The sequence below is a fragment of the Mustela putorius genome, unplaced genomic scaffold (genome assembly GCF_011764305.1).
Source record: "Mustela putorius furo isolate JIRA1106 unplaced genomic scaffold, ASM1176430v1.1 tig00003853_pilon_pilon_pilon, whole genome shotgun sequence".
Classification (NCBI taxonomy): domain Eukaryota; kingdom Metazoa; phylum Chordata; class Mammalia; order Carnivora; family Mustelidae; genus Mustela; species Mustela putorius.
Genome location: NW_025422005.1, coordinates 49,626,706 through 49,646,967, shown reverse-complemented (window position 1 = coordinate 49,646,967; position 20,262 = coordinate 49,626,706). Strand labels below are relative to the sequence as shown.

The window sequence follows — 20,262 nt, the reverse complement described above, 5'->3', positions numbered from 1 at the left end:
CTTTAACCCACTGAGCCACAGGCACTCCCTAGAAATTTTTTTTAACAGCAGGATGTTCACAAAAATTCCTTCCAATACATAAAATCAGAAAAAAATACGATCTCTTTGCATGAAGTTCCATTCTTTCCTTTTATCAGAAAATGCTGCTTCTATAACCTCATGCTTCCCCTTCTTGCCTTGGCAACCAGGAATCTCAGGATTAAATGTAAGGTACAACTCTTGGGTCAGGCTCCTGATAAAACAATCTCTCCCATTTTCCCATATGGTTTCTGGCTTCTCTATCTATATTTAATATAGCACCTGATGTATTTAAAACTTGAAAGCCACTTGAAACCATTTTGGAAATTGGTAGAATACATGCTAAAACAAATATGAATATTTCCTTTATGTTTCCTGGCAAATAAAAGGCAAGACCTCTATGTTCTGATGGGACTGTGAGCTCTGTAGGGAAATCACCTTCTTCTTCTTCTTTTTTAAAAATCTGTAGTGCCTACCACAATGTTTGGCAAATAGCAGATACTCAAAAACTGCTGAACTGGGCTATTGACTTAGAAACAGCCATATGAGTACTTGCGACAGGCATTAGCCCAAGTGTCACGATTCACTGAGATCTAACACAAAAGGCCAACTCCGTGGCCTGTAATTCTTCTGTTATTAATTTTTTTTTGAGTTTCTAAAGTTTTTGATTTCCTTGGTGTCCTCTAAGAAAACGCAAATATTCCATGAACTTGCTAATCCTCAAGGTGAGACTCTGTAGATATTAGCTCCCATCTTTATTTGAAAGCAAGGACTTTTCCGAGGTTGATACAGGATAAATGTCTGGAGGGTGGAGGGACAGCGTGGAGGAGAGAAAAAGATCCAGGAGTGAAGGAAGTGAGAGGTGCCAGGATGGACATGTGAAGGCTTCCAAGACAAAGTTTACTGACCTCACAAACCTGACCGGTGATTTATCTTGATGAAATTCTTTGGGATAAAAAAGTCTAACTTTATCCCAATTTTTATACAACCCCCTCTGTGATTTTAGAGATGTTTACCACCAAGGGGAACAGCACTGAAGTTAATGACTATCCATCTCCTTTATTTTTTTTTCTTTTAACTTAGACATGAATCAGTCATTGATTATGGTTTCTCGCTCTTGACTTTCTAACACACTGATTCCATTCTCCCAGAAACCCTGGAGGAAAATAAGAAAGTACTAGTAAGATCTCTGCCTAAGAGAAAGCTAAGTACTCTTTTGGGGAGAAACACACCATCTCTTCCTGCATGTGGAATTGGTTGTATTCCTAGCAACTGTACCTAGAAATTAAGGTAAACTATCACCTCCATTCTAAATACTTGTTTAATTCTGATGATATGCAAGGCATGGAAGCCTTACCTTGCACCCACAAATCTGCAAAATGACTCTTTCCTGAGTGTTCGTAGTACCCTGAACTGAAAACTTCCATTTACATGTCAGTCTCCACCATTAGACTGTAAGGCTCATCTTACCTGATGTTATACTCACAGTGCCTAGGACAATGTCCCTGTTAAGAAATGTCTGTTGCGGGAGGGGAGGGGGATGGGGGGTTGGGTGAGCCTGGTGGTGGGTATTATGGAGGGTGCGTATTGCATGGAGCACTGGTGTCATGCATAAACAATGAATTTTGGAACACTGAAAAGAAATAACATAAAATAAAATACAATGGAAAAAAAAAAAGAAATGTCTGTTGCCAAATTGGAGCATTTACACACTGTCCTCTATGGGAATTACCGTCCAGATGGGGAGGCAGGACATGTACAAATCTTAAAGATGGTAACAGTAATTCAAGGTAGCACACCCTAAGAATCGAGGAAACATAGGGATAATAGATATTCCTTTTAGGGGGATTCATGTTCTATCGTTTCTTACTTAAAGAGTAAGCCCCATTCCTAAGAGGATTGAATGCGAAAATATCATGTTTTTAAAGCTCCAGCACACCTGAATTTGACTGTAGACTGTGCCATTTACTAGCTCTGTGACCTTGGGCAAGTCACTCAACTTCTCTGGCCCCTGGGTTGATCCACTGTTAACTGGCAACACCGTCTCCATGGTAAAAGTATTGTGAAGATTAAATCATATCCGGGATATAAAGCAGCTAATACAGTGTCTGCTACAGACCACGTGACCGATTAATATTGGCCCGGCATGAACAAATATTGATTGGTTGATGAACTTTTCTATATGTAAATCTGCAGTATTCTTCTGGGCACATTTTCTAACCTGTACACAGATAATTCTGCTGAGTCTATATATTTAGAGGATAATTAAAAAAAAATAAAACCCATCCTAGGAGAGCCTAATGAGAGTAAAACAAACATATTACCAAGTTATTAACTACTGCTGCTGTTTATAATTAGCTCCTTATCAAGATTAGTTATTTGCAGAATATGAGAATGACAGTAGCCTTTTAAATGACATTAAAAACCAGGTTTCCACTCACAGAATCACAGCACGAGGCAACAAAACAGCTGGAGAAGTCAAAAGGCTGGGGATGGGGGCTCGGGAGAGGAAGGGAGACATGGACTGTTTGGGATGTCCATGGTACATGCGCAGCACACATATGAAAAACAAACAGCCCATCAACTTTTAAATTAATCACTGCCCACAAGTATTTGCAAAGCTTTTTCATGTTGACTGAGTGCAGTTACGCACAATGTCCCCTCCATCAGCAAACATTAAAAATCCTCAAAATGTATTAACACCTGAATGTGTTCACAATCTCATTCTTTCATTATAAATGTACTTTGGATTTCAGACTTTTTTTTCCCTGAGGATCTGATACTATAAGGAACTAAGGGGAACCCTTAAACAACGTGAAAGATGAGCGTACGATCTGGCGGTTATATTTAGGGAATAACTGGTATTTAACTGTTTTCAAGGTATTCGTCATGACGAAGTGGATTCTCTCTTTCCGTAATGCTGGTTAAAATATATAAAGTCAAGGTAAGACGGAGTTGCCACCAAGGAAAATTTCTATAATCTGGTCATTGTTTTAAATCATAAAACTCCAAGGCTTGCTTGAAAGGAGACTATACCTTTGTGAAACGTTTTTCTGCAAAGTACACAAACATTAAAGATCGTTCTGCACCATTCTTTTCTTTGTTGTCACAGTCCAGTGCTAAAGCCAATTTGTAAAAGAATACTGTGGGTTTAATGCCTAATCCCTTTCCTTCTGGTACCGGTTATCTAGAGGCAACAGGATCTTGCAAAATGCTTCATTTTGATTTGGGCTTTGTGACCTCAAGGGGATCCAGAACCCCGGAATCCTTATCTGGTTGTGCTTTTCCAGCTTTACTTTTTTTAAAGGTCTCCTGGGGCAACAGACTTTATGAGCCAGCCCCGCCCTGCCACAGGACTGCATTCACTTTTGTGACCACACACCTAGATATCAAGTAGGTTTTGAGTCGCAGGACAGTTCCAATAGCCTGGATTTTGAGATCTGCGGGGGCAAACGCCCTGAGACCGCGCTGTAACGTCTGCTGGAGGCACCGGGACCGGAACCGGTGTTGCCAGTGTCCACACAAGCCAAAACACATGCCTCCTCCCCAGTCAAACTAGTCCTTAATGCGCTGAGAACAGGCTGTGTTTATCATGCATCCTTCCCCACGCATACACTATTCCTTTTCCTTCCCACCTTGCCAACTTGAAACCAACCTTTACAGCTGAATGCAAGCCAATCTTTTTGGATAAAGCCTTCCTTAACTATGTGTGGCCTATGCCATACAATTTAGCCCATTGTTTTCTACTGTCCGACACACATACACACACAGACACACACACGTATATTTCTGCAGCAGGTGCATTTGCTTTCTCTTCCCAATAAGACTAAAAGTCTGCTGGGGTTGAACACGCTTCTCTAGTATCTGCTACCAGTACACTCACATTGCAAGTGCCTCCAGGCTCAGAGACAAAATGGTGTGGAACTACAAGAGCCACCCATCAAATTACCTGGTAGAGGATGTGCTGGGTAAAGACCTCCTCATTGCTCCCGGACTCATGCTGTAGTAGGAAGAACTTTCCAAATCTGAGAGAGAAAAATTTGGGCCAGTTCCTGCAGCTATTGGTGCTAGAAAAAAAAAAAAAATTATGATCTGTGAATAAAAGATCAATGACAACATACATTAGTGTTGCATATAACACATTTTATTTCTGAATTTATACAGGAAGCTTATCCAAAATAATCAGTAATGAACTCTGACCTCCAAAGAATGTTGAGAACAAAAACTGTCTATGCCAGAAAGACTCTGTTTTATAATGCACCTTTCGTCTTTTCTCTTTTTGTAATGGCAAACTGTCACCAAGGTTGCAACACTCCCAGAGGGTTTTAACGAAAAGACCTCCGAGTTTTGCTCTGAAACTTTTCTTGAACGACCAGCCAGAACATTCTCTGGGCTTTCCTAACTTTGCCTGATCCTGACTGCTTTTGCTCATTGGTATTTTGGAATTCATTCTGAACTGCAAATTCATCTTTCCGGGCTACCCATTCCCAATCTCCTGCAATGAGAAATGTGCGATCTTTCCTTACTCTGAACCGCCTTGGTGCCTACACACACCTCCACTTTATTTGGGAGGCAGGGTCCTCAAACCAGGGTTCGTGAGCCACACTTCTTCTAAGTAAAGTTTGACTGTAACACGGCCATGCCCACTTATTTACAGATGGTCTCTGCCTCCACACTGTCAAGGCAGAGACTCGCGGCCACACAGACACTGTAAGGCTCACCAAGAACATACTTATACACAGGAATTTTCCAATGTCTGGCTTAAGAGACTATTAAAGATAATTGATTATATGTGATTTTCAGAGCTGACTATTGTATGAGATGTCATTCCCTGTATTATTTTTTTAAGGCCTAGACCCTCCAGAGACCTTGTTGACTGTAGCAGCTTCACAGATATTTTTGAATGAATAAATAACACCTATCAATCTGATAAAACAACGCTGTGCAAAGTTAGTGGTACAGCTATAGGAGTGGAAATAACCTCGTCCTTTGAAAGGTTATGCAAAAGCAGGAGCAATAGATTCATATATTATTGTATTAAGGCACTGGTTTCTGAGTCAAGCCCATATAAGTGGATATATAAATAAATTAAATAGAGGCTAATATCCATAAGAAGAAAGGATAATTAGGAATCTCACGAACCAGGGATTTTCATTCTTTCAACAAATGATCTCTGCTATTGCCAAGAACTGTGCTGGGTACGGAAGACGCTTAGATGGAAGACATGGTCCCTGCCCTGGACAGCTCTGGAGGGAAGGTTGGCAGGTTATTTTCAATACAGTGTGATAAGTCCTTTGCTGGAGTTATTCTTAAGTTGATATGGCCACATAGAAGTGGGTATCTAACCCAGCTGGGGAGTGAGAGGTTCTGGGAGTAAGAGGACCTCAGAAAACATGATGCCTGGGAAGATGTTAGAGGGACAAGTTGGAATCACCCAATGGAGAGGAACAGAGGCATGCTAGGTAGGGGGGACAGCATTTATAAAGGAGAGAGAATATAAAATGAAAACTGGATTTCTGATAACTCGGTGTGCTGAAATATACAGTACATGGAGAAAAGATGGGAGGGCTCAGGTCAGGTTACAAAGGGTCTTTAGGAACATGAATTTCTTTAAGGAACCTGACTTTAAGTCCAGCAGATTCCCAAGTTTGTGAGCTACTGAAGTGCTTGTCACACTGTACTAACTGCAGACCATCGGGGTTATACTGCCAGCATCTACTATAACCCCTGACACCAAGAGGCAGGCAGTAAGTACTGGTCACATGGAATGATTGGTAGTTGAAGGAGAAGCAGCAAAACATAAGAACGTATTACCAAACTTGCCTTCATAACCTAGAAACATCATCCTCTCATGAAGATAGGCATGGGGGACAAAGGAGTGGCCGTTGAAGAATATAATCAGTAAAACCATAGAGGCCAGTGGAGTCATTTTAAAAAAGGTAAGCGGGGCGGGCGCCTGGGTGGCTCAGTGGGTTAAGCCGCTGCCTTCGGCTCAGGTCATGATCTCAGGGTCCTGGGATCGAGTCCCGCATCGGGCTCTCTGCTCAGCCTGCTTCCCTCTCTGTCTGCCTGCCTTTCTGCCTACTGCGATCTCTCTCTGTCAAATAAATAGATAAAATCTTAAAAAAAAAAAAAAAGGTAAGCGGGGGATGGGTCTGAACTCAAGGGTTGAAAAGGGAGAGCCTAGTGTAAGCAACTTAGGAGATAAACTCAGGGAAATGTGTTGACTTCTTGAGTGTAGTAATAACAGAAAAGGGCGCGTATGGGATGATTCCCAGGATTACTGCTTGGGCAAGTGGGTGAATTGTGGTAACCTAAGAAGAGTCTGGAACTGAGGAAGGGTAGGAAGGGATACGTAATACCTAAGAATCAACACTTAGTTGTTTGATTACTAGCAACAGCTAAACCTTAATCATAGCTGTCACTGTATAAAAACAGTCACTGCTAAGAAATGGAAAGTTCTGAAATTCACATACACGTTCTGAAATTCAAACCTATCTCTTAATGACAGGCTGTAATGGAGGAAGGGCCTTTAGGTCAAAAACAAATGGTTGAGCTTGACGACAAGTGTAAACAGAGTTCCAGTGAATGATTTTGCTAGTCCTTCCCTAATTTACTTTTTCTACGAAGTTTATTTGCATAGTTTCCCCTTTTATTTCATAGTGTTTTATGGATGCAATAGGCTGGGGTAGGTGGGAAGGAGATTACTCCCACACGTCAGCCCGCATCCCTCTTCGCGGTCAGCGTAGAGCAGGCACGTATTAATGTTACAGACTGATGTCTGTGCCTTCATGGGGTGTACAGAGTCACACCTCGCGTTAACTCAGGAAGAAGGATGAGGCTGACAGGAGTTGAGGGTCTGGATTTAGATGTTCTTTCTAAGTTCTAGGATGAGGTTCGGGCCTCAGCGGAATGGCACAGTGGCTTCATTCCCGAGCACCGGCAGAAGTGCACAGGCCTTCCTCACCCCCTTGGAAGAAAAGATAAAGGCAGGTATGAGTGTACGACCTGGCTGGACTGAGAGGAGAAGTCTAGGGCCCTGTGCCCAGCTGCACTCACACCTCACATTCTCTTGACCACGTTGTACCACGGAAAAATGCCTTCTGCCTTAATTATCTTATTAAAATGTTGAAGGGGCCAGAACCAGTGAAGAAAGGAAAATACAGAGTAAGTGCAGTGTGCACATCTCTCAGAGAGATTGAAAAACGTAGTGATCTGAAGGGGCACGTGCACCCGAATGTTTATAGCAGCAATGTCCACAATAACCAAACTATGCAAAGAACCTAGATGTCCATCAACGGATGAATGGATAAAGAAGATGTGGTATATATATATGTATATACATATATATATATACATACAATGGAATATATATATATATATATATATACACACACACACACACACACACAATGGAATACTATGCAGCCATCAAAAGAAATGAAATCTTGCCATTTGCAACAACGTGGATAGAAATAGAGGGTATCATGCTTAGTGAAATAAGTCAATCAGAGAAAGACAACTATCATATGATCTCCCTGATATGAGGACGTGGAGATGTAACGTGGGGGGGTTGGGGGGTAGGAGAAGAATAAATGAAACAAGATGGGATCGGGAGGGAGACAAACTGTAAGTGATTCTTAATCTCACAAAACAAACTGAGGGTTGCTGGGGGGGGAGGTGGGGAGGGGGAGAGGAGTGGGGTTATGGACATTGGGGAGGGTATGTGCTATGGTGAGTGCTGTGAAGTGTATAAACCTGGCAATTCACAGACCTGCACCCCTGGGGATAAAAATATATGTTTATAAAAAAATAAAAAATAAAAAAAATAAAGATGAAAAACAAAACAAAACCCAACCCACAGAAATGTTCCTTTGCTTGCCCCTATGTTTACTTCCTATGAAGTTTAGCACCCTGGGCTTGTAATCTAGCAAAATGCTTATCGGGTGGGGCAGCGGTATTGTTCTGCTTTCTTCTCCAAGTGTCCGTTGAAGTTATACTGAGTAACTTCAGGGCTTCACAAACTGCTTATGTGTGTCTCCGATTTTAGGACATTGTTAAATTTCTGAGCTGAGAAGGGGTCTCACAACCTGGGTTAAAAAATCCTAATAAACCACTGACCCAAACTCCGCATTCTTCCAAATGGTCTTGTCAGGAAGCACTCCCTGGTACTGTCCGTGTGTATGCATCGTATGAAGGTCAGCCGATTGCAATGGAATCGGAGTCAGTGATTCTGTGACAGTTACAGAGAAAGCCCCATGCCTGTGGGGAGGGGTCACTGTCAAGTGTCCCCACAGTGGCCCGGGTATTCTCAGGCTCTCTCATCTGGAGAACAGGAAGAGCCTGAGGGAGATATCTGAGAAAGATGGGCTTTCAGCAGGTTTTCCTGAGCACCAAGGAGCATTTAATTTCTTATATCTAACTTCATCCTCAAAACAACCTCAAAAGTACCTCTCCTAAATGAGAAAAACTAATCAGTCCCCAGATGAGGTTAACTGGCTTGCCATGGACTGCAGAGAGGCAAAAAGAGGGAGGGTCAGCATTAAAAGTCAAGGGTGTCTGTCTCACCCCAAAACCTGTTGCTTTTCTTATCCTACTAACCTGCCTCTTGTATTCAATATATTTGCCTTAAACGTCAGATGATAAAAAGGTAGACAGTGTCTCTGTCTCACAGGGTTTACTACAGAGTGGAAGGATAAAATAATATTGAAATTCTAATTCGATGCTGAATGTGTTCACTCTCATAGGCAGAATGCAAAGGGTGTACTAGAAAAGTTCAAAGGAATGAGAAATCCTATTGGCTTGTGGGATCAGAAAAATGTCTGATTCCAGGAGGGGTTGGGCAGCGACACAATGGCTTCCAGGACGGGAGGATTTAAAGAGGCGGGGAAGAGGAGGAGGGTTTCTAGGCAAATGACAAAGTATGTGCATAAGTTTGGAGGCAGGAAGTACAATTAGGGATCTGGGGGCTCCATGATGGTTTCTGAGGAGGGAAGTGATCATTGCTGAACCCGAGCAACATTAGTATGACAATAGCCTACAGACTGCACTAAAGGGAACAAAGGTGGGGAAATCAGTTGGTAGGTTGATGGTGGAGTTTAGAGAAAAGGGAGGCCTCCACCATGGTGTCTGGAAAGAAAAAGGCATTTTCATGGTGGGTATCTGTCATCTTCGGAAACAGGTCCCAAAGATCTATGTCCGGTTGTCCAAGGAAAGGGCATACACAAGCAAATATTTCATACCATCCCAACAAATATGAAATACCCATAAGATACATAACCCGATGTATAGAACCCAAGGCGCTTCTTAGCTAATAATGGTAGGAATTCCTTTTTGCAAACGAGGGAACTAAACGTTGTCAAGGGTTAAATGATTTAACAACATCTGCCCAGGACATCATGCTGGGCTTCTGAAGCCAGACTAACAGCCTGCCTGTGTGTTCCAGAGATTGCGTAGCCACTGCCCAAGGTGGTGATGTTAAGGAAGGACTGGACCAACCATGCTTCCTGTCTATTCCATATACTGCAAAATCTGATTTTGTTCCACTTGTACTTGACTCTAGGCTCTATCGTTAAATTATCTCATCCATGACATATTCTCCCCCACCAGATTGAGTGTGTTTTGAGGACTGTAAAGACAGACAAGACATCCCAGGACACTGAAAACGTGCTGGTATGGGCCTGGGCATGACCATCTAGGGTTTCAGCCTTGCCAATAACCCCCTGTGTAGCTGAAGTCTTTTAAACTCTTTGGGCCTCAAAATTCCCATAATAGTTGTCATAGAAACGCAAACTCACCACCAATGCCAGGGCCATCACCACCACAGTAACAAGAACCAACATTTATTAAGCCCCATTTATGGGCCAGATGCCGGCCTGAGTCCCTTAAACACATCATCTCATGTAATCCTCACCACGCTACCAGGGAGGAATTGAGGCACCAAGAGGCAGAGTAATGCCCTTAGGCCACAAAGTCAGAGGGTCATACCAGATGACCTTTAGTCCTCCAGATCCGACAGCCTTTTGTGTGTTCCTAAACAGCTGTGCGGTTTTGTATGATGATCAGTACGACACAACAGCTGATGATCCATAAATATGCTCTGAATGAAGGAGAATCTGTAATTGCCTTCTCCGTTTGCCCTCGGCCCCCCAACTTCACACAATGCAAAATGACACTCAGGAATCAACAACTCTGCATGAGCAGTGAGGACTGGTGCCTCACCTTTCTTAAGCAGTGTTACAGGGAGGCACACCTGACGTTTTTGTGGTTCTTGTTTCGCGGAGGAGTTTTTCCTCAAAGGATGAACTTTGGGGAATGGTCTTGGTGGATATGATTTCTAAGCCATTCTTCCCCCCTCTCCCTTCTTTCCTGTCATGAGTAGAATGCAGTCTTTGTGTCATTTCTTAATAAATGGTTTGCTATTAAGGCATCATTATTGTAATGTGGGCTATTGGAAGAAAGGGGTTACTGCAGTAGCCAACCCTCTTAATGACCTGCTCTTCTGTACACATTAGTAGTTGGATAAGGTTGTGGTTATTGAACTTCTGCCATCCACCAGAGACAATCTGCTCAGGCCTGTGTTGTTGGAAAGAGAGGGTGATGGAAAAAAAAAAAAATTCTGTCCAAAATTTCAAGCTACTCTGCCTGGGAGATGACAGTATACCGAGTTTACAACTTGTCCAACAGGAATCAGCAGGGAGTGTTAACTCAATGACTAGTGTGGCCAGCCTTCCGCCAACGGCACATATTCTCTGAGAGCCTACGTCCAGTGGAATCCGGCAAATATTCACAGAGCACTTTTCATGAGCCAGGTGCCGGAGATCCATCAATGGACAAGACAGATGAGGCCCCGTGCTCTCGTGGGGCTCCCATTTGAGAGAGTAGGGATCTGTGGGCTCCATGATGGTTTCTGAGGAGGGAAACCTTCCTCAAATTTCCATGGCAGCTGAGGAATATGGCCACATGGCCAACGGGTATCCCTCAAAAAAGACGACTGGGATTTACTACTTTGTTTTCAGTTTATAAAGTAACTATGAAAAAATAAGAGAAGAATATTTCTCTCCAATTATGTAATCTAATGCACTCACTGAGACTTTGGGAACTTGTACTTTCAGGCTTGGGCAAAAAAAAAAAAAAAAAATCCAACAACAAGCACACAGTTCTAGGGGCCCAGCACAATTTAGTGTTGTTTTGCATTCTGGTGGCAAAGATCTCATAAGAAAGTCCATGTCACTGGCACAAAAGGAGTGAACATGGGAAAATACTTGGTCTTCTTTCTATCAAAGGCACAGTTGTAAAACGCACAATGCTATGAAAACTCAAGCAAATCTGGAATCATCGTTAAAGGGAATTAACTTGGAAAGTAATTTATGGCAAGAAAATTCAACTCCTTTGTTATCTTCCTTTTACTGTAACATGCTTCCTGAACACTGCCTACGAGAGAGGGCTTTTAGGAAGAAAAAAAAATAAGTATAGTAAAATGAACTCATTTTATCAATTTGTGCTGTTGGCCAGAGTTTCCTGACTGTGGCTACGAGGGGCTGTAAACTGATGAATTTGCATGGAAAAAGAAACCAGTGTAAGTAATTTGTGTAAGAGGTAACGCGGACGTACACTGCTATAATTCAGACACCCTGCAGATAGCAGCCTGCTGCAGTATGAGCAGTTATGGGTTAGAAAAATGACCACACTGCAGTCAGTCTGACTTGAATGGAAATCAATCATAAAGGTACTTTCTCTGCAGCTCCCACACCACAGTCTTCAGCAACTCCTTTGCCAAGCAGATTTCTGGTCTGTAAACCGCGTGCTGATCTCCTTTCTCTACCCTTCCTTTCTAAAAGGTCTGACCTAGTGCAGGCGAGGAGTCTGGTTTTCCAAAATGAAACATAAAAGAAAGGCGCCGGACCAAGACGAGGATTTCCCTCTATGTGGAAACGAACTTCCCAGCTATTATGAGCTTTAAGCAATGCTTTTTATGAAACGTAGTATTAGGTGCCAAAAGCCCAGCACAGTGTTTTAACCCCATCAACGGCATCTGCTAATGCAGACACGGTACCGTTTTCGCACATCCACATTTGTGGACACGAGTGAAGAAATATGTAGGTTTGTGGTGCCAGAAGGGGGAGGAGGACATGAATACAGAAACTGTGATTTCTGAAGAAATGTTTTCTTTTATTAAACAAGAACCATTCACTGATACCCTCCGCCTCCCCACTCTGAATCTTGAAGATGGTTTACCTTTGATCATAATTGTGAATGCAGTTTGTGCAGTGAGTCTATTCAGGCATTTTCCTGCCTCGAAGAAAACTCAGTCTTGGATATCAAGAAACTTTGATTATCTATGCTATAAAGGAAGGAACCCTTTCCACTTATCTCTGCATTCTCAACACGCAGCGTGAGATGCTTCGTCTAGAACACGTGCAACACGTTTACTGAGTTGAACTAAAATTCTACGAGTTTGTTAGTGAAAAATAGCAAAGAACTAATATTTAGTGATATTTATTATATGTCAGGCTGAGACGCTATGTGTTTTACCCAAATTATCTCATGTCATTCTTGCAGTATCCCCACAGAACATACATTTGTTTATTCTCATCTACGAATGGGAAACTGAGCTGCAAAGTTAAGTCACATGTTCAAGATCACACGGCCGGGGAAGTGACAGAGCAAGGATTTGAACCCGAGTATCTCCGGGTACCAGCCCGAGGAAACAGAGGTGAAACGCACATTTCCAGACTCCCGGTCCTTCCTTCATCGTCAGTTATTACAGGGACGGATTCAGCAAGATTTATACAGAAAAATAACTGTCACCCATCCATGACGTGGGAAAACTTCTGTCCGCTTCCTTCTCCCTTTGTGTTCTCAGGTCTTTGGGGTTGGAGTGTGAGTCCGTGTTTCCCTGGACAGAGGGCCTGATACTTGGTCGAGCACAGCCATCCACGGTGGGGTCGGTAGTGCGGACTGGTCTCCTACATTAGTGGCTTCTGCCTTGGGGACCGAAATTGATTTTCTGCATTTTAGAGTATCATCTCATCTTAGCTTTTGGTTGAGGTCAAATGTGGCACCCGTTTAGGACCTGATACAGCGTCAGCCCGGGGATTAAGTCTTCCCTGACAGGGGATGGAGTTGATGGCCTGAGGTGTCTTTTTACCACAGTGATCTATAAACCAGGGAAGGGCTTCTAAACAGAAGCCCCTTCACCAAGAGTAAACTGGGACTGGACCATTAGCTGTTAGGAGACCAAACTGTATGAGCAGAGTCTCATCGCAACCACCTACAAGTCCAGCTGTCTGGATCCGTCCTAGTAAGTCTCCATAGTTTCACTAAGAACTGTTTATTTTATTTTTTTCCCCTTCTTCATTCTCTGAAAAATTCTGGATATTAATGATGTACTCATATCAATTACATACCGCACTAACTCAGTTTTCGTATTGGGCTCGACGTGTGGCTTTGCTGAGTGTGGACTCCACTGATTTCATCCCGGACCTGTCTACTGTGTCACCGACAGCAGTCTTTCTAATCAGCAGGAGTTAGCTAGGATGAGATATACCAGCTAAGATCTCAATAATATTTGTGGTCTTATTGTGGGAGTAATATTGAATTTCTGTCAGGCTTCTGGAAATCCCAAAAATACCTTTTAGTTTTCTAATCTTACCCATCAGATAGGAATATCTCCTCTTAGGAAAAAAACAAAACAAAACTGAGGCTTATGAGTGTATAAATAAAAGTTTACTAAAATCACATTGCTGATAATGACCTCTAGCATGTATCTGCTATTCCGAGGAATTTTTATGCCCATAATATAAAAGAAAGGATCAAATAGTATAAAACTAAGTGCTAATTTAAAGCAGTCTGATTAAAAAATAATCAAGGTGTGGCTTTTAATGTGTCAGTGTTAGACTGAGAATTTTTTAAATGTCTCACTATCCATTAGATATCCTGAAGAGAAACTTCTAGAATAATGCAGACATATAGGCTTTGGCTGCAAACTTGAGGAATAAGAATTTTCTGGTTTCTTAAAGCAGATGAATTAGCTCTAGTATTGGCATGCTCTTATTCTATCAGAATTATTAACTTTGAAGGGGTCACGAAAATGGTCCTCCTACTAAATTGACTTCTAGAAAAGAACTTGAATCTCAAATCAGTCCTTCTTAATTTATAAATGCACACAGAGTACATATAGACACATACACACACATTCTAATAAATTTGTGTGGCCACCTCAAGGATCAGCTCTGAACACAGAGTGAAAGACCAGGGACGGAGGCTTTGTTCAATGATGAGCATAGTAGTTACCATTGCTGAGCATTTACTATACGCTAGACATGTGCCATTCTCTCACTGAATCCTCAAAGTACTCCTGAGAGCTATTACTATTTCCAGCACTCTGATGCAGGCCCAGCACACAGATGGTATTTAATAAATATTAGTTCATTGAACAAATGATGGTTACCTATGAGAAAAACATGGCTGGAGGGGTTCAGTACTGCCCAAAGCCCTTCAGTTGGAAAGTGGCAGAGCCGGATCCCCAATTCTATATCCTGGACTCTGCTACCATGCCGCCATCTTAAATACGGGTTTTATAGAATGTTTTACCTTTAGGAAACATAACCCACGAATTAGCTAGAAAAGATGACAAATAGATGAAGATGTGAATAGAGATCATGACAAATTAGTATGGACATCAAGGAGTTGTTTTGCTTCTCCCTGAGTCAAAAGCCCCATCCCACTGCCCCAGAAGCTGCCACAAGAACTCTTTCCACTGACTCCAACCAGGAAGGTTGTAGAAGATGAGTGTAAAAGAAAAAACAGGACTTTCAAGCATCAAGCTGACTGTTGCATCTGCTGATATAATAAACCTCTTGTCACCAGAGTTTTAATTTCAGTTGGCACGGTGGTCATAAGGCCACTGCCAGGGCCCATGCTGAACATGGGGTATACGGTCCATTCAATTTGTAAGTAAGAATGGGGACACCTTTCCCTTTATGTGGCTCCTTCTCTACCGGGTGAAGAGAACAGAATGGGGAAACTCATGCGTGGCCACCCATACTGTGAGCTGGGATTCAGGAGAAAGAGTACGTTTGGTGAAAATTTCTCTTACCGCCAGCCCATCCCTTTGCCGCTGGCTTTAGTGTCCAAATCGTGACCCCCACATATGTCCAGAAAATTAAAAGGAAAAAACCACTAGGCAACAAAACATCCTTCTGAACTAATTCAATTTCAAGATTTATTTTGAAAATTTATCGAATTATAGTAGAGGAAACCCACTCAATTAAGCCAACCAGACTGATATTTTTCTTCCTAAGAGTATGGCAATATTTATTATTTTATCTCTGTACGAGGAGCTGATTAAAACTAGGAAACATGTGCAATGTCATCATATATTCAGAATAAGGTGGCTGAGGCAGGCAAAACAGAAAAAGATTACAGTATTTGCTAGTCTATAACTAGCTAGCCGATCAGTATTTGCTAGTCTATAACTTAACAGATTTCCTTTAAAAACTGCATTTTAAGGACAGGCATTATGATTTTTTTTTTTTTAAAGGGTCTCCCGCTCTTTTGTCTGCGGCACATCATACCCTCCGTCTGGAAGAGGTGCCATTGACTTCTACAGACAGAAAATGTGTGATGTTCATTTTAAAATTACTAGTAGGGCCTGCTATTGACCATCTAATTATGCTGAGTTCCATTTATAAACATAGCTAACCACTAAGTTTATGGAGACTTTTTGTGCTGCCTTAATAGGATATTGATCGAGAGCATAGTTTGAGTGGACTGCCATTGAATTGTGTAATGGCAAACAAAAGGCAAGGTCACAGCCACTGTTCCTGCGAGGGCTGCAGTCTATTTTTTATTATAATCTTTTTGTTTCTTCCTTTAATGCTCAAGCCCAAACGGTTTCTTTCGAAAGAAGGGCTTGCTTAAGAATATTAATTTTACAGTTAATGTCCACGCCATGATCACAGACAGCTCTCACGTTCCTTCGCCGAGAAGCAGGAACAGGCCACTTGCTCAGAACAGAAAGTTTTAGACCTCCTGTCCCGTAACCGAGATCGACACATCCTGTAACCAGTCTCAGCGGCTCCCCAAGGGACGGGACGTCTGGCCTCCCTCACCCTATACCAATTTCCTCGTGAGTCCGTCTTTGCGAGATGCTCTTGTCATTTCCAAATTTGGGCTTGTTCCGATCAAAGAGCTTCATCTCCTTGTTTTATACCCTGGAGCCGAGTTAACTCTGTTGTCCTTGCTCCCACGTGTCAGGAGAGACTATCAGCCAGTTCTTCAGACTGTCTTGAGGGCCCAGAAAGCCCAGTGCGTGGCCGTGGGTACTCGAAGTCCCACAAAGGGGCCTAGAGACTTCAAAAAGAGGTCGAAAAACGAACCGTGCTTTGGATCCTAATGGTGACTCCTGTGTGAAAATACAGAAAGCGTGCGCATGTCGAAGGCAGAGAACAACCACTAGGGTGCCACCTCATGCCAGGCTGAGGCAGACGGCTGGCTCCATTCACTGTCCCCCCCCCACCGCCCACCCCCTTCTCCATTGACAAACAACTCGGGAATCCTGGAGCCACCCAGCAGCCCGGCTCTGTGGTACAGCCAGGACAGTTCAGCTGCTGGATTTAATAGCTTCTGCAGCAGGGTGACGGGAACCAAAAATTCAGTCTGGGTAACTGAGAGTGGTTTTTACACCCAAAGACGCTGAGCGAACTGGGAACCCTGGCTTTTCAAAATTCCAGGGCCATGAAGTCATCCCAAGCCACAAAGTTTACTTAACCCTTGCAGCCTGCTCGGGTGTACAAGCCACTGCTCGAAAATTAGAACCCGCCAGGCCAGAGTCACAATGGCCCGTGTGTATCTGCGGTTTTCCTCTCTCCCAGCAAAGTATTTAAGGTTTCAGAGTCACCCCACCAACTTCAAGTAAAACAGTCAGCACTTTAGAAGGAAATGGACACAAGGAGTGCATTTTTCGGGAGGATTTTTCTGGGTTCATCCCAGGAAGGATATCGAGCCTCAGAGCACACACTTTGAGGAAAACACTGGAGCCAGATAAACAGGGAGTGGGTGCTGACGGCGATGACCGCCGAAGAGGGTCATGGAGCAGCCGGTCGTGGGGGCTCTCTCTTTGCGGCGGCTTCATGGGAAAGAGCCCCATCTGAAAATGCTTCTTGAAGGCTTTGTTTGAAAATGCAGCATCATGTAAGAACCCTTCCAGCAGATGGTTCCTGTCTTTTGCCTCACAGTATTATGTGAACACAACTTCAGGGATTCTGAACCGCATTGTTAGCACTTGGAAACCCCCTCCCCCAGAGCAGAGAAGACCTCGCTTTCCCTCTGGCACAATGTCTAGTGGTTTGTATTCCCCCTTCCCGACCCTCTCCTGGAACAAAGTAATAAATAACAAGAACGATTTTCAGATGGCCCTGTCACTGGGGGGGAGGGGGGGAGGTAGGAGGAGCCAGAACAGATATCAACTCTTAGGCTATGGGACTTTCTTTGCAGTGAGGACAGACAGACCTTTCGTGGACTCTAGATAATGAAAAAAAAAAAAAAAGAAAAGAAAAGAAAAGAAAAGGTAGGTAGGCAGGGGACCAGGGTGAGAGGGGAATTAGTGAGACTGCAGCAGAAGCCCTTGTTTCTAACAGCTCCATGCATCTGATCAGTATAATTTAATGACAAGCAACCTTGCCGTCTGACCCTGACCTCTGAACGTGTGAAGCTAAGCCAGCAGCTTTCTCTTGAGTTTCTCTGCCATTGCCACCCTGTAGTAACACGATTATAAACAACAAACTTAGCACGGAGTTATTTCAGTGAATCCTCATGAGGAAATGCTGAAATTGCACCTCCCTCCTCTATTAAATTTAAAAGGAGGAAAACGAAAAACAGAAACTAACTGGAAACCCGAGGAAAGTAAATATTTATATTAGCAAATTTTCAAATCGCATACTAAAGATTCAGGAAGAGGGAAAATGTTCAGACTACGGCCACCATGCATTTGACATTTCCAGGCCAGATATGTGGTCGTAAGTGTGACTGGGGGAACTGGGTGGGGCTGAGATAAATGAGGGGGGGTTAAGAAGAAATGTGCAACAGAGTGGGAAAAAATTTAAAGACGCTGGGGCCATTAAAAACAACCTGATGAAGGTTGAACCCTTCAGAGCACGAGTAATAATTTGGGGGAGTGGGCAGACGACCGGCGACTGTGCAGGTTGATTTTTCAGGAAGGGAGCCTGTTCTGCGAGGCACAGCAATCTGGATACATTTGTCCACACACTGAAGCTACAACACAAAGGATGAACCCAAAGTAAACTGTGGACTTCGGGTAACCATAATGAGTCAGTGTCCATTCCTTCCTTGTAACAACCGTACCACAGTAACAAAAGAGGTTAATAAGTAGACGAAACTGTATTGGGGAAAATGCTAAAATTCCGTACCTTTGTTAACCTAATGCTGAGAACACAGAACTGCTCTAAATCATAAATCCTATTCATTTAAAAAAAAAATCGTAACTGAAGACAAATCCAGGGGGAAAACATTTAATTAAGTACTTTGGTTGTTTTGATTTGTACAAAAATAGTTTTAGCCTTTTTTTATTTTAACGCACAGATTAATAATCTAAAAGTTTATCAGCTCTAACAAGAAATGATTTTTAATTAAAGCACAGAATCTTTGGATTCTTTTAGCTCTGTAATGCAGTTATAGGAGAGGTCATGACAAAAATGTCTGCAGTCAGCTAGCTGAGCACAGCCAAGCAAAAAGAGCAAGTTTCTTAACCTTTTTGAGCCTCCACAGTCTCCTTCTTCTATAAAAAGTGAAGATAACAGCAACCGTGGGAGGACTGAATGAGATTATGGTTACTAAGTGCCTAGTACAGTGCCTGATACATAGTATATGCTTGATAAAGGCTAGCTAGTATAATTTTTCATATGAGTGTTGTGCTCCTAACAGGGCTAACTTTATGCATTTAATCAAATTATGTGCCAGTTAGCTTACTGCTACTTTAAAGTTGCTGAATGCACCCCCTGGCCCCACTCATTTGTAAAAAGTGTCCACTGCACCTCTAACATGAACACTTAGCTCTTCCAATTAGGGGAATGGGGCAGGGCTATAAGAAATGGTTAAGGATTTTGACTCCTCCCGTGGCTTGAATGGTTAGTCTTTTGGAGAGGTGTACAAGTGAGGAGACCTGAGCTGGGAGATGGACCCTTAATCCCCAGCAGCCAAGGCGGTCCTATGACATGGACCCCAATAAACCTGGATTAAAGATCGGCAAGGGGGGGCTGCTCTGGACAGCAGTTTGGCTTGAAGCCATGATTTAGCTGACACAGCCCAGTCCCACTCGTGCCAAACAGTTTTAGTCAGCACGAGGCCATGTGTGAGTGAGTCCTACAGCGATTACGCAGCAGTGTGCAGAGTTGAAAAGCATTCAAGAGCCGAAGGACGCTCATGATGCCAGGCATCAGCAACATAAGCCCCTAAACGGGGACAGGAAACAAAACCAGGTCCCTCTGCAAATTCAATCTGTGGTCTGCCTGTACCCTCTGGCAGTCTTGAAGGCAGGTTTAGAATTCGCTTGGCAACTGTGCTATGTAGACTGAATGAAGGTCTAATCTAGCTTGGAACTGATAGGCCTTGGGGTAGAAGACCTTAAAGGGACATACGGAAAGTGGAAGAGGGACATGATTCTGGGGACGGTCCTGAGAGCAGCGTGGGTCTTCTCTACACACCCATGCCTAGGGACAGCGCTGGGAATGAAGACAAAATATAAGCATTACAGCGGGGAGGGCAGAATAAAAAAGGCCTGGTGCTCCCACCTTAGAGCTAAAAGGATTTTCTTTTTACTCTTTAAGGCTATCTATGTTTAGTAAGGGCTCAATGAGTGTATTTCCCTGTAACGCCATTATGACAAACGTATATATAAAATCTATATCATATTACTTTTATTAAAATGACAAGAAAAATGTGGGATAGCAATCCTTTTAAAAAGTCTTACAAAGTGAAAAAAAATTTTTAAATCTATAAATGCATTATTTGTCCCTGCGTGGCAAATGACTGGCTAGCTAGCTGTGCAGTGGCAGGTGGCATATATCCTCCAAGGGAACAAGGTCATCTCATCTCTTCTTCACTGGTTGGAACTTTAAGCCCACTTGTTAACATGCCAGCAACTTCTCCATTCCAACTCACACCCTCCAGCTCCTAATGCCTCAACCCTTATGGCTCCGCCTCCCTAACACCAGAACACCCTGG

At 42.9% G+C, this 20,262-nt stretch overlaps 1 protein-coding gene across 6 annotated transcripts in view; it reads right to left on the bottom strand.

Annotated features, from left to right (window-relative positions):
* NFIA (nuclear factor I A) overlaps positions 1-20,262 on the bottom strand; it is a 368,251-nt gene that overhangs the window by 104,621 nt on the left and 243,368 nt on the right. For all 6 annotated transcript variants that reach the window (XM_045064622.1, XM_045064620.1, XM_045064623.1 and 3 more), the window contains exon 5: positions 3,968-4,085. In XM_045064622.1, coding sequence (XP_044920557.1) covers positions 3,968-4,085 — 118 coding nt within the window. The remainder of the gene's footprint in view (positions 1-3,967; positions 4,086-20,262) is intronic.